Raw genomic sequence first — 26,421 nt, forward strand, 5'->3', positions numbered from 1 at the left:
ACAGTCTTATGGGAGTTCCCTTGTATATAACTAAATTCTTTTCTCTTGCTGCTTTTAAGATTCTCTCTTTATCTTTAACATTTGGCACTTTAATTATGATGTGTCTTGGTGTAGGCCTGTTTGGGTTCATCTTGTTTTGGACTCCCAGGCTTCCTGGACTTGCATGTCTATTTCCTTCACCAAATTAGGGAAGTTTTCTGTCATTTTTTCAAATAGGCTTTCAATTTTTTGCTCTCTCTTCTCCTTCCAGTACAATACCCCTAAGATGTGGTGTTCGTACACTCGAAGTTGTCCCAGAAGCTCCTTACACTAGCCTCCTTTTTTTTGGGTTCTTTTTCTTCTTGCTGTTCTGATTGGATGTTTTCTGTTCCTTACATTCCAAATTGTTCAAGTGACTCTCAGCTTCATCTGCTGTACTGCTGATTCCCTGCAATTGTTCTTTATTTCAATTAGTATATCCTTAACTTTTTTGTGTGAATTCTTTTTCTTTATTGTTGTTCAAGTACAGTTGTCTCCATTTTCACCCCATCATGCCCCCTGCCCCACCCATCCCCATCTCCCACCCCCAAACCTACCCCCTTTGGCTTTGTCTGTGTGTCCTTTATAAATGTTCCTTGACATCCCTTCCCCTATTATCCCTCTCTCCCTTCCTCTCTGGTTACTGTCAGTTTTTTCTTTATTTCAATGTCTCTGGTTGTATTTTGCTTATTTCTTTTGTTGAATAGGTTCCACTTGTAAGTGAGATCATATGGTATTTGTCTTTCACTGCCTGGCTTATTTCACTTAGCATAATGCTCTCCAGTTCCATCCATGCTGTTGTGAAGGATAGGAGCTCCTTCTTTCTTTCTGCTGTGTGGTATTCCATTGTGTAAGTGCACCACAGTTTTTTTTATCCACTCATTTACTGAAGGGTACTTAGGTTGCTTCCAGCACTTGGTTATTGTAAATTGTGCTGCTGTGAACATCGGGGTGCATAGGTTCTTTTGAATTGGTATTTCAGGATCTTTAGAGTATAATCCCAACAGTGGTATTTCTGGGTCAAATAAACAAATGGGATCTCATCAAAATAAAAAGCTTCTGCATGGCTAAAGAAAATAGCATTAAAATGTAAAGAGAACCAACTATATGGGAAAACATATTTGCAAATGATACCTCAGACAAGGGTTTGATCTCCAAAATATATAAAGAATTCACAGGATTCCACTCCAGGAAGACAAACAACCCAATTAAAAAATGGGCAAAGTACTTGAATAGACCCTTCATTTTTGACAGGATCTTTTTTATGCTGTTGAGTTTCTCACTAAGTTCCTTGAGCATTCTTATAACCAGTGTTTTGAACTTTGCATCTGAAAGATAGCTTATCTCCATTTTGTTTAGTTCTTTTTCTCAAGTTTTTTTCTGATCTTTCATTTGGGCCATATTTCTTTTTCTTTTCATTTTGGCAGCCTCCATGTATGTGTTTCCATGTATTGAGTGGAGCTGCTACATCTCTCAGGCTTGGTAGAGTAGCCTAATATAGTAGGTGTCCTGTAGAGTCCGGTGGCACAAGCTCCCCTATTACTCAAGCAGGGTACTCCAGATGCCCCCATTGTGTAGGCCATGTACATCCTCCTGTTGTATTTGGACCTTGACTGCTATTGGTATGCCCATGGTCAGCAGCTGACTATGTTCTGTCCAGGATCACACAGTAGAAGATACAAAGTGATCTGCAGATGGCTGCTACTTGTGCTGGGCTTGGAATTGCCCTGGTAAGGCCAACCTGTGAACCAAAGCTGGCTGCTGCTAGTGCTGGGTCTGGTGTTACTTAGCAAGAGGAATGGGCTCATTGAAGCCAGATGCTGCTTGTTTGAAAGAATTTAGGAAAATCTGAAATATAGGTCAAGATAAGCCATTCATATGGAAAAGCCACTGGAAACAGCTTGGGTGGGCCCAAAAGTTGGGTGGGGCAAACAGTGTGAGCTAGATTGAAGAAGTCTTAGATATGGCAACTGCCTGCTGGATCTGTGGCTCTGTGGGGGGAAGGCTCAGAAAAGAAACAACAGTCTTTGCTAGTACTTCTGTATTGGAGAAAGCAGCCCTCCAGCTCTTGCCCCATTGCTGGACAATTCAGTTCCTCCCCATAGGTCTCTGATGCCTTTCAATCTGCTGTCCCCACACTGGAGCTCAGAGGGAGTAAGTTCAAGTAAGTCTGCACGCAGGCCCTTTAAGAAGGATTGTCTGAGACTCCTACATTTCTGTCTTCAGTGCCTCAATCTGTGCTGTTTTTTTTACAACCAGAAGTTATGGGAATTTCTCTTCCTGTTACTGGAACTCTGGACTGGGGAACCTAGTATGGAGCTGGGACCCCTCTCCTGAGATATTCCTCCTGATTTTTATCCACATTATGTGGGTGTGGGACCAGTTCATTCCACGTCTCCACCTTTCCTATCAATCTCAGTGTGGTTTCTTCTTTAATCCATAGTTACAGGACTTCCATTCTGCCTGATTACTGATGGTTCTGAATGATGGTTGTTCTGTAGTTTAGTTGTAACTTTGATGTGGTTATGTGAGGAGATGAGCCATGTTTACCTATGCTGCCATCTTGATGAAGTATTATTTTCAATGTGGTAATAGTAATAAAATGTAGCAGATGTCTCCATATAAAAATAAATAACTGGAAATAAAACCTAAAAGGTAAATTTTTATTCACATTTTCTTTCATCACAGTTAATTTTGTAAATTATCATTTCTTGAGACTGGCCTAGAAGACACAAAATTGTTTGGTGGGCAAACGGTAGGAAAAAGACATTGAGAGCTTCATCTGGTGCCCACACAGGTAGAGAGGCTTGCCATGAAGGTTAATGCTAAGTTAATGTGCTTTTTAAATAATTTTTTTAAATGTCAGGGGTGGGGATATAAAATATTTCACTCCTCCATCCTAGCCATCTCCTATAATGAATACAAACACATATTACATTAACTGTGAAGAGACTAAGTGTGGGCACACATTCTTAGTAATATAAGCATGTTTCTCTGGAAAGTTCACTTAATCAGATATCAAAAAACCAAACATATCAAATAAAAAGCTAAAAATAGAATATTATTATTCTCTTATGTTCCTAATTGTGTTCAGAGCAGTAATGATATTGGTCTCTGAAACAATTCAGAAAGCAGTTATCAGAGATCAAAGGAAAGAAAAATACAGGAAAACAAAAATCACAACCACATTATTGCCTATTGAATGTCCTGATAGCATTTGTCTTGAGAAAAAGACCTTTTGAGTATCAATTTAGCTCTGTTTATAGTTCTCCACTCAAAGGGAAATCAACAGGGGAAACTACAGAAAGTTCCCCTTGAACTTTAATTTGGTGTCTCAGACAAGTTTCCTTTCAAGATTCCTTTGGATATTATTATCATTCAAAAGGAGGTTTACATTTTAAACACAGAAATTTGGTATTACACAGACTTGTGATTTAGTGATTATTTTGTTTGATATTTACCTCAGATAAATAGTAATTTATTATACATTCAACAAATATAAGCCAGGCATTCAAGTTATGATGTAATTCTCTTACTTAGTCTAGTTATCTAAGATTTTTTTCCTCCTAAGGAAAAATAATTAAAACCACATAGGCAACCATGATTTTTCCATCTAATTAAACATATCACCTCATTCTGCTTTTTTAGATCACCCAACATTTGAGAGTTTGAACGTCTCTTTCTACTCTATAGTGACTAGATATAGTATTCAATCACTAGCATCCAACACCCTCCTAATTTCAACTAGTTACAAAAGTAAAAATAAGTTCCTAATCAATCTCTTTTCTCATGTAGCCATGCTGTATAATGGCAAAGACTTTTACGATAAACACATCTACCTCAGTGCAGAGTTCAAGGTTCTTCAGATCTTGCTCAACCATACATAGCAAGTGCTCAGTAAATAGTAGCTGCTATTATTAGTATTACTTGAAAACATTTACTGTCCACTTTATTATAACCAAAAGCAGGAAGAGAATTCATACTCACCGTCCTGAGAAAATGGGCATTATATAGTTGCTTGGCAGATTTTCCTTCTCCTCCCCAGAGAGAAGGCTCTTCTTTGCTCTCTTTGTTTGGGGGCTCAACTTGGATGAATAATCTTCTAACATAAGACTGGAATCTGTAAGTCTGAAACAAAACCCCGAATATTTGACAGTAACAAAAAATTACTTGAGATATTCAAAATACTTTTAAAACAAAGATTTAAGTAGGGGGAATTTTCACAGAATCTTAGAGCTCTAATGTCATAATTATCCTTTATCTTTGGAACAAAAGTGGAGTGAGAAACTCTATACAGACACAAGAGAAAATAGGCCTAGCATAATTTCATGGCTTTCCCCTGAAGTATGGAAGAAAAACAGCAGTGCTTTTGTAATAGTGCCAAATATCCTTTGCTGTTAAGTTAATGTTCAAAATTTAGGCAGTCTATATAAATGGTTTGGATACATTGTGCATCCAGTTTGGGGGGGTTTAAAATGCAAAATATTCTGGATAGAGACCCCAAGGAATTCAGATGTGGGGCCCCTACATTCAGTTTGGAGGACTTAATGGAATATAGACATACCCAACCATTTCAAGGAACACTGGATTCGTCAAACAATAGAGTTAACATATTTTATGTGAATGCACAGTATCAAGTGACTCAGAAAACTGCATGGTGGGATAAAGAACCCTTCGGCCAGGCCTGTTGTCCACAAAAATCTGCCCTTGCACACTGGTGCAAAGGTGCACTTGGAGATGGTGACCAAAAAATGCATCAGGGAAGAAAACATGAAAACAGAGATTACACCTAATGAAAAAGAGTAGATGAAACTAAAATACAGCCTCAGATTCTCAAAACAATTTAAATGTACTTCATTCAAACATATACAATGTGGCATAAATTTCAGGAGCTCACAGAATCCCTGAAGTCAGCCCATGGACTCATGTTAAAAGCCCCTGGTCTATTCTGTAATGAAAGATGTTCCCAATAAGGAGCCATACCAGAAGTCTGTGAACTACCCTATTTTTCTGTACATTTGAAATGATTCTAAAATAAAAAGTTAAAATTAAAAAGGCTGCTAATCTAGAGAAAATTTGAAAAGAAGATGAAGTGTGCAAGTGGTGTGGCATGGGGTAAACAAGCTGCCCAACTGACACAGAAAAACCTTCCAAACTGTCCAAAGCTTGACCCATTTTCAACCTTTAAAAACCATTAGAGAAAGCAAAGGAGATTACCTAAATCAGAAGCAGAATGTAGGCCAAAGAAACAATACAAAACGAATACATCATAGTGCAAATAAACCAGTCCTCTGCTAAACAAGTAGCACAGAAATGTAAGGACTTCTGGGAGGAACAGGGGCTTAGTGGCATTGTGCCTGGTGGAGAGGGTGGGTACTGCCTTTAAACCCAGGACTAGAAATGGTTAGTGCCTCAACCACTAACTACGACTTCCCCTGGGGTGAATTTCTAGCTCTTACTATATGATCAGCATGAAAACTAAAGATTAGCCCTGGCCAGTGTGGCTCAGTTGGTTGGAGCATTGTCCTGTAACTAAAAGGTTGTGGGTTTGTTTCTTGGTCAGGACACATACCCAGGTTGCAGGTTCTATCCTTAGTCTGGGTGCATATAGTAGGCACCCAATTAATGTTTTTCTCTCTCCCTCCCTTTCTTCCTCCAAGCAATAAAAAATGTATTCGAGAGAGGAGGAAAAAAAACACTAAAACTAAAGGTTACAACTTTGAATTCAAACTTGGGGGTCAGTTACCAACTGGAAACCTTAGTGAAATTTGTTCCTGGCTGGTCCTAGCAGGCAGCAGCAAAATGACCACACTCTACCCCCAGCAGGTTACAAAGTACAGGCTGTCCTGCACAGAACACACTGACAGCTGTCAGAGGGGAGGGGGCGGGGGACTGGATGAAAGAAGGTGAAGGGATTATCAGAAGAACGTAGACACAGATGACAGTGTGGTGATGGCCAGAGGGCAATGGGGTTGAGGGTGTGGGGAGGGGCACAAAAAAGGAGGGGGGAATGCGACATCTGTAATAGTGTTAGCAGCAAACTGTGATTATATAGGTCTAGGTTTAAAATGGTATTTTCCTTCGCCCCTTTATTCCATTACTATACAAAATAAAGTTAATTATGAAGTTTAAGATTTTCTTTCTATTTATAGAACATTTGCATTTTCTAATTTTTCTCGGGTTGTTCTGTTTTGGCTCTTTTTTCTGTGTAGTAGTCCGCCCTTTTCTGTAGGATGTACGCAGGGGGAACCCCAAAAACCAGAATTATCTTTTGGAGGGGAGGCTAGGTGAGTGTTCTAGGAACCCATTGGTCAGTGTATCAGCTGGTGTTGTGAGAGGCTGAATATAGCTTCAGTGAATATTTTTTGAAGACTCTCTCAATGTCTTGCCCATTTCGTGATGGGTTATTTACAAGTGCATCTGCCCACACTGCTCTGAGTTTTCAGTGGTTTTTAACCAAAAAAAAATAGCATTATTCCATGCCCCAGCCTCAGGCTTGTTTTTTGTTTTCCCAAATGAAAAAAAAACCCTCAAAAGGAAAATATTTTGCCAATGTGGAAGAGGCAAAACAAAATAAAAAGTGGCAGAAGCACTAAAAGGCATCAAAATTGACAAGTTCAAAAACTGTTATGAGCAGTGAAAAAAACTTCTCAATAGGTGTATTGCATCAAATGGAGAGTACTTTGAAGGTGAGTGAAGTTTAAACATGTAAGAATAAACACACAAGTTTTTATGAATAAATTCTGTTTTGGGGGGATCCGCCCTTATATGTTCCAAGATTCCAAGTGGAAGCCTGAAACAGATAGCACTGAACCCTATATATACTATATTTTATTCCAATGCATACATACCTATGATAAAGTTTGCAGCTTCTCATTAGCATATCTGAATGCCGACATCACCACTCTTGTGCTTAGGGCCATTACTAATTAAAATAAAGGTCCCTGGAACACGAGCACTGCAGTACCACAACAGTCATGCTGATAACCAAGGTTGTGGTTGCTAAGTGACTAACAAGTAGGAATGTCTACAGCATGGACATTCTGGACAAAGGGATGATTTCCATCCCGGACAGGGTGCAGCAAGAGATTCTGAAATATCATCTCATTACTCAGAATGGCACATAATTTAAAACTGAGGAATTGCAGCTCTGACCAGCCTGGCTCATGGGTTGGGTGATATCCCACAAAGCAAATGGTCACCAGTTCGATTCCCAGTCAGGGCACATGCCTGGGTTGTAGGTTCCATCCCCAGTCAGGGTACATTCTAGAGGCAACCAATCAGTGTTTCTCTCTCACATCAATGTTTCTCTCTCTTTCTCCTTCCCTTCCTCCCTTCTAAAAATAATAAATAAATAAATAAATCCTACAAAAATTATGAATCATGTATTTCTGGAATTTTCCATTTAATATTCTTGGACCACAGTTGACCTTGGGTAATTGAAACTCAGAAAGGGAAATCACAAATAAGGGAGGGGATACTGTACTTGCATTCTAATGTTTACAGACATATTCTTTTTTTAATCTTCACCAGAGAATGTGTTCATTGATATTAGAGAGAGAGGAAGGGGGAGAGAGAGAGAGAAAGAAAGAGAAAGAGAGAAAGGGATGTGAGAGAGAAACATTGATCAGTTGCCTTCCATATATGCCTGACAGACTATTGAACCCACAACCTAGGTATGTATTGTGACCGGAATCGAACCTGCAACCTTTTGGTGTACCAGACGATGCTCCAACCATCTGAGCAACCCAACCAAGGCTACAATCATATTCTTATGAGCTCATATTTTTAACATTTATTTACACAAAAACAGCTACGACATCATTCTTTTTGTTGGGTTATTGTCCATTTTCTCATCATTTCCCCTCTAAGATAAATCTTTAAAATGATGGTTTTATTACCCAGGAAGTTCCAAAATGAATTATTCCATGCTCACAGGTAAATCACAGCAACTGACTTTTAAGAGTCGAACTTTATGGTAAAGATTCATGAGACTATCATCACTTTCTATTTCATATTTCCTTTGTAACAAAAGTATTCATAAAAAGCATTGTGATGTTATATACCGCACCGTGTTATTTAGAAACTCCAAATTATTTAAGAAACAAACAAATCTTTGTTATGCTTTTAAAATTTCTTCAAATTTTGAATTCAAAAAAAGGAGCATGTGAAGAATTAAGATATTAAAATACTATATTATTTAGTAATGCCTATTTATTTACTAAAGTTAGCAAACAAAACTAACTCAGAGAAAGTTTTAAGGAACTGACTCTATAATAAATGTAACTAATTGTTTGAAGAAAAATTGCCAATAGTCTAAATATGACCCATGAACTCTGAAGTCTAGTATCTAACTTTATTGGTTTTTAAAGCTGAGTAATGTTTTTAGAGTAGTTAAATAGAATATGTGAAATTTTAAAGTTCTTTGAACTTAAAGAGCTATATAAGTGTTTATTTACTGCTTGGGTTTTTAGTTGCATGTTAATTTTGAAAATAATCTTCTCTGTCTTATCAGTCAGTTTCTGAGTAACACTGAATTTGATATATATGTGAGTGTGTGTGGTTCTTTTAATTATTAAAACTACATTTAATGTTCTTTATGCACTTGGCTTAAATCACGAAACTTTCTGAATTTCAGTTGGTGAAGGCAACGAAATGAAGCAACAGGTAAGCACTGACTGCACATGCACACAGGCACTCATACACCTGTAACTGTGTCTAGGTAAATTCAGACAAGGCTACGGGTGAACTAGTTATGGCCTGTGTTAACACATGTTGTATTATGTCCTCTGTTAGTATATATAAAGTTAAAGAACTTAAAGTAATATTATGGTATGTATAATATCATCATACCTCTGACCAGCAGCACCACAGAGAAGAGATACAGTCAAGGAAAAGCAAGCTTTCTCAGGAAATATTGCAGGAACTAAGAAATAGGCTTACACCTGCATCCAATTCAGATGATGAACAACAACAAAAAGATAACCTGCTCTTACAACCTCATCATTATTCTTGATGAGAAAAGCAATAACAAAGCCACTTACAGGACTCCAGAGCTGGAAGGAACCTCAGGGCACTTATACCATTTTACAGATATGGCAGACCTGCAGCATCTTTGGAACTGCCCATGTTCACACAGCCGGCTGGCAGCTGACCTAGCTAAGACTAGCACCTATCTAGGTTAGTATTCGCTCTACTAATACTAGTGACAGAGTATTCTTGATCCAACAATATTTGAGGCATGCCACTTATATATGTTTGTTTATTTATAAGTTCCATGCATATACTACTGCATAAATATTCTTACTTTTTTTTTCCTTTTTTTTTCCTTTTTTTTTTATTTCAATCATTGTTCAAGTACAGTTTTCTCCCCCCAATATTCTTACTTTTTGAAACAGTCAACAGAAAAATTTTAAAGACCAAATTTACTTTCTTTGAAAAATAGAGGTGCTAATATCTCTCCCTACACCTCTGTGGTATGCCTTTGTGGGCTCTCCATTCCGGAGACCCCGATACCATGCCACGTCACCCATAATGACTAGGAGGTGGATTTGCTATTCCTGAATTTATTCATGTAAATTGAGGTTACAAAACAAATAGAGCATAAGAAACTCACTAAACTTTACATGAACTTCAATACTCATTTCTCAAAGTTATGTTTACAATTGCCATATAATTTTGGGAAAGTGTCCTAGGTTCCCCGGGATGAATAATTTATTCACACTTAAGTATGGGTTTGCTTAATGGCCATTACTTCCTGAAAATATTCTGACAACCTATCGGCGTGTTTCAGAGAAACAGTGGGTTGTGGGTGTTGTTCTTTGCTGACCCTGCTCGCACACACCCGGCTGCACAGGTCCCTCTGTGCTCATGTTTGTACTGCATTGTTGGTTTCCCTCTACCTTTCCCACCACCTGCAACCACTAAAGAGGAGAGATGGTCCATGCATCTTTGCATCCTCACACTGTCTCCAGTGCCTGACATTGTTCAATAAATGTTTACTGAATACAGTAAATTCAGAATCCATCCACCTGTAATCATACCCTAGCTCAGGGATTGTCAGCTCTGGCCTCACATCAGAGTCAGCTGAGAAGCTACTAAAAATGACCAGGCCAGGGGCAGGACTTCCCGTGTAGTGAAGTGAGTAGTTCAACCATTTCTCTTCCTAAAAAGCAGTGATAAAACTAGACACTAGTGTCAAAAACAACCCATTCAGGACTCTGAAAACAGAGAAAAGTGGTTATTCCAAAAAAGTTGCAGAACTTGCCCTGGCCAGGTGGCTCAATTGGTTTGAGTGTCCTGCAGTGCAATGATGATAGGTTGTGGGTTTGATCCTGAGTCAGGGCATATGCCTAGGTTGTGGGTTCGATCCCTGGTTGGGGTGTGTATAGGAGGCAACTATCTGTGTTTCTCTCTCACACTGATCTCTCTCTCTTCCCCCACTTCCTCTCTCTCTCTAAAAAATCAATAAATATATCCTTGGATGAAGTTTTTTTTAATTTTAAAAAGTTACTGAACTTTAGATATAAACAGTAGGAATCTGTGACATTTCTGCCTAGTTTCCCATCCCCCTCCTCCAGCTTAGTCAGTCCATAAGGTAGTTCTACCTAGGTGGGGAAATGTGTGAAAATCAGAATGTTCACTGCCAGCAGGGGCTAATTTGATGTGGAGAACAGCATGATAAAACTTCAAATCCAGGAGCATTGTGAGTAATAGTAGCAAACTAAGTGCAAACAAACAAGGGAAGACCAGCAGGTGAGTTAACCAGAGGTTACGATCATAATTGGGGCCAGCAGTAGACTGGAAAATCATCCAGAAATTTAACAGGAAAACCCGAGAAATAAGATCATCATAGGGGGCCGTAATAAGCTCTCCACATGGCTGTACAGGAAAATCTGGAGAGGGCCCAATTTACCCACACATCATTGACTCACTGTAAGCCTGTGTATATGTGCAGAGGAGGCAAGAGAGTCTGGGGGTAAGCAAAGCCAGAACACACTTAAAAATTACTAGAACTTTATATGTGCTCCCCAACACACACACACACACACACACACACACACACACACAGTCTATGGCCAGAGGGTGAAAGCTTTACTGGCTTAAGATGCTTGTGCACAACATCTGACCATTCATCAACCATTAACCTGTGAGTGTGATCCCCATGAATTCAGGCTTGAAAATAAGAACAATAGTTTTTAAAACAGAGTAGAGACATCAGCAGCCACAAAGCGGTGGGTAAACATTCTACAAATGTGTTTGGACAAGTTAGTGAACACAAACAAAACCATAGCAGCAACACTCTTAGGGGAAATTCAGAAACATAATTACTACAATATAGTATTGATATTTAATGTCCCATTTTCAAGAACAAAAATTATGAGATATGCCAAGAAATAAAAAAGTGTAACCTGCACCAACAGAAAAGAGCAGTAAAGAAAAATTTTCTCTAGGTAGTTCCTGATGTTAGATTTAGCAGACAAAGACTTCAAAGTAGCATTTATAAATATGTTTAAACACTAATTTTAAAAACCATGCTTAAAAATGTTGAATGAAAGTATTACAACAGTGATTTTCAAAAAATAAAATATCAACAAGGAAAAATTATAGAACAGGATCAAATGAACATTCGGGAGTTTAAAAGTGAAAAAACTTATATGAAAAATTTATTGAAGGGACTCAACAGCAGATTTTAGAGAGAAAAATAATCAGCAAATTTGCAGAGAGAAATAACCCAATCTAAAAATCAGAGTGATAAAAAGATTTAAAAAATTAAAAGAGCCTCAGAGATCTGTGGGACAAAATAAAACACAGCTACATATGAATAACAGCAGTACCTGACACAGAGGACAGAGTAAAGGTAGGAAAATGTATTTTGAAAAAATGTCATAGAACTTCCCATATTTGCTGAAAAATATTAATTTATGGATCTAAAGATTCTCAGTAAACCCAAGTAAGATACAGACAAACAGACACACACCCAGATATATCATTGTTAAACTACTGGAAGCCAAAGCCAGACAGAAACTTTGAAAGCAGCAAGAATAAAATTATGCATTATATACAGGGAAAAATGTATTAATGGTTGGCTTTTCATCAGAAACAATGCATTCCAGAAGACACTGACATGACACAAAACAGGCAGTAAAGGAGGAACAAATGAACAAACAAAAACCCCATGAGATACACACAGAAAATAACAAAAGTGGCAGACATAATTCCAACTGTATCAGTAATTTTATTAATGTGAATGGATAAAAACTCCAAGAAATAGGCAGATAGTCAAACTAGAATTCTAAAAAAAAACTCTAGTAAATGATGCTATGAGAGGCATACTCAAATCCTAAGACACAAACAGTAGTCCCTCCTTATCCATGAAGGATACGTTCCAAGAATCCTCGCAGATCATGAATAATGCTGAACCCTACACACACTGTTTTTTCTGTACCTGCATACAGTACCCTACATGTTAAAGGAAAAGGATAAAAGAGATATGCCACGCAAATGATAACCACGGGTGCTGTTAAGATCAAACAAAATATACTTCAAAGCAAGACATATTACAAGAGACAGAAAGGGAAATTTCACAATGACAAAAGGGTTGATTACTTGGAAAAATATAATAATTATAAATTTATATGCAGAATCCTATGAAAAGAGCCCTAAAATACATGAAGCAACAAGTAGCAGAATTAAAAGAAAAAAATAGAAAATTAAAAATAGTTTGAAATTTTGATACTTCATTCTCCAAAATTGATAGAGCAACTAGACAAAAATCAGCAAGGATATAGGAAATTTCAATAACTATCAATCAAATTGACCTAACTCACCTTTCTAGAACACTTAACCCAATGAAAACAGAGTACATATTCTCTTCAACATTCGCTAGGTGAGTTCACCTGCTAGTCAACAAAACATGCTCAATCAATTTTAAAACATTTAAATCACATAAAATATAATCCTTGACAACAGAAAAATTATATAAATAATAATCTACAACAGAAATTTAGAAAATCTCAAATATCGTACTTCTAAATAACTCATTGGTCAAAAAAGTTATCACAAGGGAAATTAGAAAATATTTTGAACTACATGAAAATAAAACACAACATATAAACATTTACAGGGTACAGTTAAAGCAGCAGTTAGAGGAAAGTTTGTTGCTTTATGTGTTTCTATGGAAAAAGAAAGGTTTCAAATTAATAAGTTAAGTTTTCACCTTAAGAAGTTAAAAAAAGATATGAAACAGAGGAAGTTATAATAAAGATTAGAGGGGAAATCAATGACGTAGAAAACAGAACAACAATGGATACAATCAGTGAAACAAGTTGGTTCATTCAAAAGACTAAGAAACTGCCCTGGCTGGCGTAGCTCAGTGGATTGAGTGTGGGCTGCAAACCAAAGTGTCTAAGGTTCAATTCCCAGCCAGGGTACATGCATGGGTTGCAGGCCATGACCCCCAGCAACCGTACATTGATGTTTCTCTCTCTCTTTCTTCCTCCCTTCCCTCTCTAAAAATAAATAAATAAAATCTTAAAAAATATATTTAAAAAAGACTAAGAAACTGACAAAACTTTCTGACAGATTAACTACAAAAAAAGAGAGAAGACACAAATAATCAAAATCAGGAATGAAATAGGAGACATTACCAACCCTACAGAAATTAAGAGGCTCACAAAGAAATTGTATAGATGTTTCATGCCAATATATTAGACGGCTTATGAAATGGAAAAATTCCTATTAATTAAAATTACCAAAATTTATTCAAGAAGAAATGTTTATAAATTTGAACAGACCAATAAAAATTAAAGGAATTGAATTAGTAATTTAAAATCCTCCCACCATGAAAAGCCCATTCACTGAGGAACTCCACCAGATATTTAAAGAAACAATACCAATCATTCCCACTTTTTTCAAAAACTTCCCAACTCATTCTATAAGGCCAATATTACCTAAAATCAAAACTAAATAAAGACATTGTAATAAAACTACAGATCAATATTATTTATGAATATAGAGGCAAAAATCCTTTTAAAATACATGCCAACTGAATATAGCAACATATAAAACCAAGTGGAATTTATCCCAGGAATGCAAGGTTTATTTAACAGTTGAAAAAATCTATTAGTATAGTATACCATATTAATAGAGCAAAAACCACATTATCAATTAATAGATACAGAAAAAATTACTTGACAAACTTCAGCATCCATTCATGTTAAAAAACCTCAAATCAAGATAAGAAGAGAAGGGAACTTCAACCTGATTGAGGCCATCTATGAAAAATCCACAGCTAATGTCGTAACTTATACTAAAAAACGAAATGCTTTTCTCCTTAGCTGGAAACAAGGCTATTATTCAATTGCTTGTACTCAACATTTTATTGTAGTTTGTAGCCAGGGAAAATAGCGGAACAACAGAGCAAAATTACATTGTGGCACTGGTGTGAGGACAGGTACATAGATCAATGGAACAGAACTGAGAGTCCAGAATAAACCTTTACATTCATGGTCAATTGATTTTTGACAAGTGTGCTAAGGAAGGTCATAGATGAAAGGAGAACCTTCAACAAATGGTGCTGAGACAATACGTGCAAGTATGAATTTATAATTTTACCAACATCACACAAAAATAATTCAGAATAGATGTTTTTAAATATAACAACTAAAATTATAAAACCCTTAGAAGAGAAACTCTTTTTTAAAAATCCTTACCCAAGGACATCTTTTTTTCATTGCTTGTAGAGAGAGGAAGGGAGAGAGAGAGAAACATCAGTTAGTTGCCTTCTGTAAGTACCCCGACTGGGGATCAAAACCACAACCTAGATTGTGCCCTGACTGGGAATCAAACCTGCAACCTTTTGGTCATGGGATGACATTCCAACCAACTGAGCCATACTGGTCAAGGCAAGAGAAACTTTTTATGGTAGTGAGTTAGCTAAAGAGTTCTTAGACATAACACCAGAAGCATGATTCAAAAAGAAAAATAAAAAGAAACTTTATTAAAATTAAAAATTCTGATCTTCGAAGGACACTGTTAGGAGAATGAAAAAACAAGGCACATAATAAAAGAAAATATTTGTAAGCTTACATCTAGTAAAATACTATATATAAAATATGTAAATAACTGACAACTTAATAATAAGCAGAAAAAAATAGAATGGGCAAAAGATTTGAATAAGTACTCCCTCAAAGATATACAAATGGCTAATGAAAACATTTAAAAACAATGTAAACATCATTAGTCATTAAGTAAATGCAAATTAAAATCACAATGTGATCCTACTACACACCTGCTAGAATGACTGTGATAAATAAGACAAAACAACTAGTGTTGGCAAGAATGTGATAAACTGGACTCCTCGTGCATTGTTATGGGAACATATAATGATATAACTATTTTGGAAAACAACTGAGTAGTTCTTTATAAAGTTAAACATAAATTTAGCATACAATCCAGCTGATATTTTAGAAGTGGGAATAAGTTGACTTCAAACATTATGAACAATAGCTTTTCAGACTGGGTTATATATTACCGTATCACAGAAATGTCAGGTTTTATTTTTGAACTTTCCATAGCAATTTCATTCATTTGACAGAAACTTATTCCCCATCCATTGTGTGAAAAACATGGTGGTTACCACTGGGATGGGAGGGAGATATGAAGATAAAGACCCTTATTTTCTGAGAGCTTTACATCTTGTAGGGCAGTAAATGCTACCAGGCCTGACACATTGTATTATGTTAATTAAGGTAGAAAGGATGGAAGGACAGAAGGAAGGTAGGCAGATAAGCAGAAAGACTAGTACAAACAAAATGAGTATTCATAGGCTTGAGAAAGAATTTTTGCCTTGGGTTAACAGAGAATCCTTTGTGAAAAGCTAGACATTAAAAGATGGGTAGGATATCTCAGGATGAGCTGTAAGTATAAAAACTTAAAACAAAGCTTAATTTTGATTGTTGAATTATCCATGTGTTTCCATTAGACTCTACTGAGTGGTCATAAAAGAGCTGAGCTCATTTTTACTATTCTAAAACTTTTCTTTTAAAGCCAAATGTTATATATATTTACAACTTAGTGCTGTTGCTTAAAAACAAAATGCAAAATGCTTAGCTGTTTACCAGGAGGAAGAGGCAGTGGTTTTGATAGGGGACTCAAGAGTTGGAAAATTTTAATTTAAGGTAAATACTTATAAATCTAGTAAGTAATGCATATGTTGAAGCTATTGTTTCAGAAACTACAGATAAGGCCCATCCTGGCTCCTGAAAAGACTGCCTACCTCCTGGGGCACTACTAAAGATTACCGCCTATGGACAAGTGGAGGCATCCAGACCATTTTGTTCCAAGGAGAGACGGATGACCACCAGTCCCTGGGAACAGCTAACTGCCCAGGACAAGAATGCTACAGTTTCTTCCACCTAATACTCCCTGAATTTTAAAGCCCCTCATCACACCTTGTTTATTCCCTGTTATAAAAACATTGGCCTGGAAAGAAAATGTAAGGCAGTTTTTTTTAGGGTGCAAACCTGCCATCTTCTTACATCACTAGCCATCTGAATAAAGTGCCCATAAAGATTCAATCTCTGAGCAGTGGCTGGTGTGGCTCAGTGGATTGAGTGCCAGGCTGCAAAGCAAAGGGTTGCTGGTTCGATTCCCACTCAGGGTACATACCTGGTTTGCAGGCCAGGTCCCCAGTAGGGGGCATGCGAGAGGCAACCACACATTGATGTTTCTTTCTCCCTCCCTTTACCTCTCTCTAAAAATACATAAATAAAATCTTTAAAAAAAAGATTCAATCTCTGTCTCTGCTTATTGGGTTTGGCAAGTGACAGGCAGCACGATTTCCAGTGTCTTTTGCAGTTTCAGTTTTAGTGAACTATAGGACAGATTCTCGAGAATAGCCCTTCTTGGTTGTCACTGCTCATTTGGTCAGCCACTCCTCCCAGGGCTTCTGGTGTCTGAAGCTCCATTTCTTTCACCTCCAGAACCTCCAGGAGAGTCAGGAACCAGCATTTGAAGTTTGCATCCTGTTTTCTTATATCATCTTTTCAATTGACCACATTTTCCCCTCTTGAAAGAGAAAACATTTTTTAGGCTTTTGTGAAAAAGTTATTTTGGACCTACTTTTGAGTTAGAGTAGTTTCGCTCTATGCTCATCCTTTGATATTGGCATCTTATCAGGCTCATCACTCTCTACTGACTTTTTGGTTCTCTGGTTTCCCAATCTGCACACTTATGTAGGTTTCAGGAGAACACCAAAGTTAGTGGACAAGTAGGGAACTGAGAAGAGCCCATCTTTTGCTAATACACTATGCAGAAAAAGTTACTTGTAAGATACAAGCATGAATTTAGTTTGACCAACATCACTCTTGAAATTTATAGATACATAGTGTCAAAATAAATAAACATCTCTTGTGTTTTATTTTTATTTTTTGCATTATCTATCGTACACTTATCTTTTAAAAAAATAAAATTCCAAAAAATTTAATATATAAACTGAAAACAAAACTTCAGATGTAAATAAAGTAGCACAACTTTACAGTAGCTATTAAGGAAGAGTGGTGATGCAAATGTACACTCATTACTGAAGGCATGGACTAAGAGCAAGAGAGAACTCCAGCTGGAATGTCAATTACTTTCACACATCTTTCTCTTGATGTAAATAGCCATGGCACACTGAATGAAATCATCACATGGGAAATTCACAGCACCTTGCTGAGTATCCCATCTTCAAAAGCTATCTGTCAGAGCTAGCAGCTTGACACAGCAGGTGATGTAGTAATCATGAAGGTGATCTTTCCATAAGTGCTGCATGGTGCTGTATTGTTTTGCAATTGAATCACAACCTGGAGACTCAACCAAAATCCCATTGTTGTCAGGGCCTTCTACAATTCTTGAGGATCCACTATTCCACACTATTGCTGTCAAACCTGATGAAATGCTATCTCCAGCAAATCAGTACAGAGCCAAGTTCTTTAAATTCACTGAAACCTATTGTGCCTGATAGATCTCTATCCAGCATTGAAACCGTACCTAAGCCAAGTCTCCAGGTTAAAAGATTTACAGCCTCCATCAATGCCTGACTGTGTCAGGAATCTCTGCAATTCATCAGCATCTATTTGTCCATCCTGTCCAGCTACTGGAGCAAAGCAACTATACAGTGGATCCTGAATTTGTCCGGAAAATGTAGGCCCTCAGGGAGCCCCTCCAAACCTGCCTGGGTTGTACTGCTGCTGGTGCCAGGGTGCCCTGGATAAGCCCTGGTGCAGGCTTAGTTTTTATTCCCCTCTCCATGTCAGTCTTTTGCCCATAAAACTATCTCATTTTTAGTTTTTTTTTTTTAATTTAGCTAAGGAAATAGAAATATAGCCACCATTTTTTCTTGTATTTGTTGTTTTTATTATTTCAATTTCTATCGAGTAGTAACATTCTACTGTTCAATAACTATTCCCAGCTAATGTATAGCCATGATCTAAAAGCAAGTACCATGAGGGTCTGAACCACTTCTCACCATGAATGTAGAACAGTCATGTGCTCTAGAGAGGGTGGCTGGGTAAAGCATTGAGAGATTTACATTTTGTATGGTTCTTATCTATACCACTCTTTAATTTTTACATATTTTTGACTATTTCAGAAATCAATTTAACCAGGCTGGATTATGACCTATTTTTAAGCAGAAGTGGAAGAGTTTACTCCATAATTTTTTAGAAATTATATTATGCAGGACAGTTCTCCATGGTATCAGGAGATGTTTTATGCAGGGATGTCAATCTCGTTTTCACTGGGGGCCACATCAGCCTCGTGGTTGCCTTCAAAGGGCCAAATGTAATTTTAGGGCTGTATAAATCTAACTACTCCTTAACTAGGGGCAAGGAGCTCAGCACTGCCCCCAGGTAGAAACAATGTGCCAGGAGGATAAAATAAGGTGATGGGCCGGATTCGGCCCTTGGGCCTTGTGTTTGCCACCTGTGCCTTATAGAGTCTAAGTCTGCAGACTGACGATTGTCCAGGGCTTATAAAGATTAGTCCTATTATTTACAAAGCAGCCTAGGAACCCACATCTCACTCCAATTTGGGGATGGTCCCTGTGGTTTACTAAACATTTAATGAAAGTTACCTTCCTCATTTGAAGTGCTTCTGATTTCTCATGTCATCTAGAAAAGCTGCTATGGGAAAGGTCAAGCCTGTTGCAAAAGATCCCTTGGCCTTCCAGAATTCAGAGAACCCTGCGGGGAAGCTCAGTCACACCCCATTGTGTGCAGAGCTACGAGACCACAGAGCCAACATTTCACCTCCAAGCCCAGGGAGGTAACTGCTTGTCCCTCCTCTAAGTTTGGCTGACTCATTCTGTTCCTACTCTACTAAAGGGCATGCCTTCCTTCTCACAGCATGACCACCTGCCCATGGAAGATCATTGTCATTTGAGGGGTATCTTGTATCATTTAAACTTGAATTTAACCTGCAGAATAACCAGACAAATAATATTTTCAATGTGAGTAAAGCACAGGAAGCAGAAAATAAATCACATCTTTCAGGGTCTAGGTTAGAATGTATGTAAAAGGGAGGGCTTGAATTAGATGAAGTTTTGGTCTCCTCCTGCTTTAAAAGTCCACAGTTCTATGCATCTACAAATTGCTGATTATATGAAGCTGGTATTACTGGAAGTGAGATTCCCAGTTCTTTCTCTGCCAACGAGCTGCTCAATTACAGCAGTGAGGTGGTGGCAGGAGATTGGTGCATGGTGAGAGCTCTCTCCTGGGACTCAGGGTCTATCATTGGGATTCAGACTATAACTCAACCGCCTTTTAAAGAATTAATTGGCTTTTTCACTTTCATTAGATTTTTCCTCTGACATTCTCCTACTGTATAGGAAGTAATGTGAACTGTCATTTTCTTCTTACTTAAATTCTGGAAGACAAATCCCGAAGACAGTAAGTCTTCATATAACAAGGTCAACAGGCCTTGGAAACTACAACTTCAAGTGAAATAGCATGCAACAAAATAAAATTTTACAGCAGGTTAATTGATATAAATAAAAGTTAAGTTCTTACAGCATAATTTTGGTCACAAAAACATCATCAAACTTCCAAATAAAGAGCCAAACACTTCTAATATTAAACATTGAAATAAACATACATTTAAAAAAGATTAATAAAAACAAGTAAGATAATGATTTTCCAACTTGCTTATTCCCAAGCATGGTCATGGGCAGCCCCTGACTATCCTGGGACCTCAGGGACAAAGCAGGAACCCACCTTGGACAGGACACCCTTCCATCACAGGGCTACTCACACACACACTCACTCAGCCTTGGGCAGCACAGACATGCCAGTTCACCTCACATGAACATCTTTGGCATGCAGGATAAAACTGGAGTACTTGGAGAAAACCCACTCAGACATGGGGAAAATGTGCAAACTCCACACAGAATGTGGTTCTGGCTGAGAACTGATTAATTTTTCCTCATCAATGTTATAACGAAACAACATTGAATGAAATGATGTTATTTGAGGACCTGCTGTACTGATTTTTAACCAAGTACATAATATATATTGAGTATGAAGATTATATATATATATAATACACACACACATATATATGCACATATATATATACACACACAGATATACACACACATGCACACATATAGTTTTCCTTATGTATAATAATAATAATACTTTTATTTAGAGAAGAGGCTATAAAACTCTCTGGAATACAAAACCTTGATATAATAGCAGCTTTTCAAGCAAACTTATTTCCCATAACAGCCTATTGGTTCAGTAGTTTTACATAATTCAGATTTAGCCACCTGAATCTATATTTGGCTTTCAATCTCCATACAACTATGGTTATTTCATGTGCTTTTCTCACTAAGTACCATAAAAAGCAGTAACAACAGGACAAAGTACTTCATTGGAATATTTGGCAATGGAGTAGAAACAAATAGTTTTATCATTATCATACTGCTAGATACAGTCTCAGAAGATCCACTGTGTACCAAGTATCTACACGGATCTTTTTGCAGCCTCAAAACTCCATGGGAACTTAGCAGAACTTAAGAGGTCTGTGAAAAATTGATGGAGTTTTGAATTTGGCAAAAATTAATAGATCTAAAAATATGACCATTGCTCACCACATCCTTTCTTACTGCACATCACCAGCTCTTGTCTGGACCGGATATCCTGCCTTTTTCGTGCCCCACAGTCTGTTCTCCAAACAACAGCCACAAATATCCTGAAATAACTTAAATCAGATCATGCCCCTCTCCTGCTCAAAACTCTGCCACAGCTCCTCCTGTTAACTGAGAATAAAGTCTTTACAGCAGTGCACAGGGGTCAACATGATTGGCCCTGCTATGTCCATTACCCTTCTGACATCTCTTCCTTCTAGTCTTCCCTCACTGGCCTTGATGCTGTTCCTTCCTGTCAGGTCTTGCAGTGGCTGTTCCTGATACCTGGTGTACCTTTCCCCCAGATACGCTAATGGCGAACTCCCTTTGCAACTTCATGTCTTTGCTCAGATATCACCTTCTCAACGAGGCCCGACCACCCCATTGAAAATTGCAGCCTGCACCCCACCCCACATTCCTGATAGCTCTTACCCTACTCTAATTTTATTGTTTTCATGACATGTATTACCTTCTAGCATAATATACAATTTAACATCTTTTTAGAATTACATTATTGTTTATGGCTTACATCTATATGCTAGAATATATGCCCCATAAGCTCATGAATCTTTATCAGTTTTGATCAGTAATTTATTCTGAGCACCTAGAGCAGTACATAGCACACATGAGGCAACTGGTAAATATTTACTGAAGGAATAAACAACAACACCTAAACCTCATTGAGTGTTCCCCACTTAACGCCATTACGCTGAATACTATGATTATATCTTTAAAACCTTCCAACCTGAGGAACATTAATTTTTCTCATTTGTTGGATGAAGAAACTGAGAGGTTAATTAGCTTATTCAAAGTCATAAACCCAATTGCAAGTACAGTTGTCCCCTCTTATCCAAGGAGACATATTCTACGATGTCCAGTGGAAAGCCTATGTATACTATGTTTTTTTCTAAAATATACACACCTTTTCACTTAAAGGAAGCACTTTATGGCTTCTCCTTGGCATAGTGACTTGCCAGCATCGCCACTCCTGCTTTGCAGTTATTATTAAGTAAAATAAGGGTTACTTGAATACAAACACTGCAATACCAAGAGAGTCAATCTGATAACCAGATGTCTACTAAATGACTAACAGGCACTTATTGTGTACAGTGTGGACACACACACACACACAAAGGAACGATTCACACTCTGGGTAGGACAGTGCAGGCCAGTGTGAGGTTTCATCACCATACTCAAGAGGCATGCAATTTAAAACTTATGAATTGTTTATTTCTGGAATTTTCTATTTAATATTTTGGGACCAAGGTTGACTGTGGGTAACAAACTGTGGAATGTGAAACTGTGAATGTGGGAGGACCACTGTATACATGGGCCTATTTGGCCCCAAAGGCTATTCATCCCCCATTATAACCTCTGGAAATGGATATGTAGAAAATGGACACTGAACTACACCAATGGCTGAGATCAAGACACAAAAATGTCCACGAGGCAGTAGATTTCTTTGGTAACATCTTTTGCAACTATTTTGGAGTGGGAGATGAAGCAAGTTTTCAGGCCCCATCAGACCTTCCTATAATCAGATCCACCAATAAAAGGTGAGGATTTCTGTGTTTAGTGGTCTCTATTTTTAGCACTGGCATCTTGTATCTGAATTTAGAATTAGTTTGAGCATTACCACGTTCTTTGCAAACTCTAGTAATTCCAAAAAAGGTTACTGTTAGGATAGTAATAGAGAGGAGTCGATTAACCTGACATGAGTGTAGATAAGTGGCAAAATTGAAAGTTAGGCAGACTTCCCTGGGTAAGTCACTCAAGTCCCAGTTTTCTTATCCCCAAACTGGTGTCTTCCAGAGTCCCTTGTGAGTCTCTGTTTGATTCTAAGTGACAAGTTAAAGAGCCTGTAAGGTTCCAGGTTTGGCATTCATGAATGCCCTAGGGTTTTTTGTCCTAGAGTTTGTTCCTGCCCATCTACTGTTTCTTGCTCTAAATCTTGGTTATTTTGGTGCTCAGTGGCTTCTCCAAAAGAGGGGCAAATAAAAGGAAGCGCAATGGAAACCCATATATTGATGCTTCAAGAAAAATCTGGTGGCAGTGTGGTCAAGGAGAGTTGCTGACTAGCTGACTGGGTTCCTATAAAAAAGGGGTGGTGAACTTCCGCGCGAGGGGAGTTCAAATCACTGTTCCACTACTTCTTCATGTAACAAAGATCATTTAACCTTTTTGGTCTACAATTTTCTCTTTTCTGAAGTAAGGATAGTAATTTCTACTTCTCAGGGCCAATGTGATGCTGTGTCAATTGCATCATATGCGCTCAATTTTAATTTGTTTAGAATCAGATTATTAAATGTCTACCATTACCACAGAGAGTTGAGACAACTCTAAATCCTTCTATCATCCAAGAACTGTCCTACATTGTTCACTGATTTTTTAAAGTTATTCATTCCTACTTATCAAATATAACAAAATATTTATTTTATTATTTCCATTTTAATGTGTGATCCAGCTTACTCAAAAGAGCAGAAGGAAGCTTGTTTTCTAAAATACCACATTTTCTGTAAACATCTGCCTTATTTCATCTTAAATCCTTATAATATTGGCACTAGGAAAGGGATTCTCAGGTCATACACTGGGCTGTCTGGTATATACGTAGACTCTCTAGTGCAGTGGTTCTGAGAGTTGTTGACTCATAAAATTTCCCTGAGAATTTGATGAAAGCTACAGCCCTTCTCAGCAAAAAAAATATTCTCATCTGTGTATAATGTTGCACATAACTTCAGATCGTCCAAGACTGTTGAAACCTCTTTATGAACAGAGGTTAGGAACACTTGCCTGATGTTTGCAAATGGTCATGAGCACCATTTCTCTTTCAATTCCTGATAGTATTTGTGGATTGCTAGCATAATATAGTGATTTTGTGTTATTTTGTTTTCCTGAATTATTTTCTTTACTTTAGGTTTTTTTCCTCATTGTGACTAACAATACAGGCATTTAGAATAAGCTTCCAGAATTTATTTTATAACCCTTGGCTCAAAATGCAATTGGTAACCGATCTGTGCTATAGCCACACTGACGCTGACTGAGCCATTGTTCTTAAGACTGAGGTCAGCCAGCTCCTGAGCACAACATAAATCTCCATAGTTCCCACGTTAACACTAGACATGTAACTACAAAGCAGAGGCTAAAATTAGATCACACCTAGTGCTTACATGTACTCCACAGAAGTGCAGTTCCAAAACTAGGGGGTTCATTTAATCAACAACACTGTTGACAATCCAGAGAGAGATATTTCATTTAGCAGGAAAAAGTTGCTCCACTTTGGAAAAGCTAAAATAGAACCTATAGGAATTAAGAGGGTTTTGAAATGTTCGAAAGTGCACCTGTTAACTCTAGGTCTAATAAAAGAAAGACTGAAATATTCTCAGAATCATGTAAGCATTTTCTTCCCTTTCTTATTTATAGGTCCACATGTTTTTACCAAGAAGTTTGAGTTGTGAAAACATAACAAACTGTTAATAAATACCTACCTACATAAATACATACATAGCAGGAAGGAACAAGATGTGAGGTTGACTATAGAAAAATAATTACAGCTCAATTTCCTATAAAAAGTTTATTATGTGAGGCTCTTTATAGCTAAAATGACTGAGTCTTTCAAGATTATATAGAGCAAATGTTTTCTAAATAAAACATAAAAATTTCCAAAAGTTCAATTACTAATGTTTGGTGGGTGTAATAGATCAGATTATAAGTAGATACAAATATTGCACATGTGGTTAAAAGAAGGATTTGTGTAAAATTAAAATAATTTTAATATAAAATTTAGCAATAGAGTTGAAGTAATAAAGAAGTCAAAAGTATAAATTCATAAATACTATACATTCTACAGCACTGGGAAAATGAAATAAGAACAGGAGTTACATTAACATGTTATAATAAGAAAAATGCCCATCTCCTATAGACTCAGCACAGATAGTCCAGGAAAATGAATATTTAAAATACAACCCCCCTTTCTTATAAAACAGCTGCTTTCCTACATGAGGTTATGAAACATATCTGTGGAACATTGCTCAGGAGTTCAAAATGATGCTATCACGTACACATGGTGTTAATTCCTCCCGACTTTCCTTTGTGAGGCAGTTCACTTGAAGCAAGTGCTAAAAGAAATGAATTTCACTCAGTGACAATATTTCCACATTTGCAGCCAATTCAAGGTTCTAATGAATGCCCAGTGGCAGAATATGACTCATGAAAGTGAGATTGCAAAATGATCCTGTTCCATTTTAAATGGAATCTCAGAATGTTGACATCACACATTTCAGGTAAACCCCATGGGTCTCTGGCTCCATTACTGAACAGAGCAGAGGCCCCCAGGAGGTCGATGTTGGGGCCGTGAAAGGACAGCCGCAGATCAGGTGCTATTGCACTCCCACAGCAAATCTGCCTTCAGAAACCTTCCTCACTTCTGTTCACACAAACCACCGTGTTATTTCCTCAGTAACTTTTTTAAATTCCCAGAAACAAACACCTTTTCCAGATGTCCTAATAGCTACTTTGTGGGCTCAAATTTTGTAAGACATAACATTTTACTATGTTTATAACAAAAAATGTGACCTATATCAGATGCTTTGGAGAGAATTCAAGGCAACAGGTGGTTATTTACCACATAGCCAGAAACTTTTACGTGTTGAAATTCAGCAATTCTTTCTGAGGACTGTAGATAGATTTTTAATAAAACCACACTCTGAATCCCCATAAAACATTTCTTTCTGAGTATTGAAAAAATGAAAACTAGCTTGAACCTGGAAAGTAAGTATCTGCTCAGTAGGCAGGAACAACAGAGAGAGAAGACAACTGCAAAATCACAGGAAACATTTCTCCCTGGGACACTGCTGCTATAAAGTGCCATGGTAACCTCCTTCTTTGCGTGACTACAGAACCACTGAGGAACTTTCTTCTCTAATATAAAAGTCTATGAGTAAGGTTGCCGTTTGAAATTTTAGCAGTAAGAATGAGACATTGCACTCTTGCCTGAAAGGTCTCAGGAGCTGTTGACACAGAAAAGCAGCTTGATCCTCAGCCCAGGAGCTGAGCTCCACACAAGGGTTTTCTTAGTAGGACAGCTCACACTTACCTCAGCTTACTGTTTCCAAAAAAAATAATAAATAAATTAAAATAGCACTCTGGGCTCACTTTGCAGACCAGACTTGCATCTAACTTCCACTCTTTCTAGAATCCTATAGTTATTCTCTTTCCTCAACCTTGTTTCCTCATTG

The 26,421-nt window shown here is 37.5% G+C and overlaps 1 protein-coding gene across 4 annotated transcripts in view; it reads right to left on the reverse strand.

Annotated features, from left to right (window-relative positions):
• The window catches only part of MYOM1 (myomesin 1), a 142,026-nt gene that overhangs the window by 110,397 nt on the left and 5,208 nt on the right, over positions 1-26,421 (reverse strand). For all 4 annotated transcript variants that reach the window (XM_028524763.2, XM_036009254.1, XM_036009255.1 and 1 more), the window contains one exon: positions 4,006-4,146. In XM_028524763.2, the coding sequence (XP_028380564.2) occupies positions 4,006-4,146 (141 nt within the window). The remainder of the gene's footprint in view (positions 1-4,005; positions 4,147-26,421) is intronic.

Source organism: Phyllostomus discolor, chromosome 9 (genome assembly GCF_004126475.2).
Source record: "Phyllostomus discolor isolate MPI-MPIP mPhyDis1 chromosome 9, mPhyDis1.pri.v3, whole genome shotgun sequence".
Lineage (NCBI taxonomy): Eukaryota > Metazoa > Chordata > Mammalia > Chiroptera > Phyllostomidae > Phyllostomus > Phyllostomus discolor.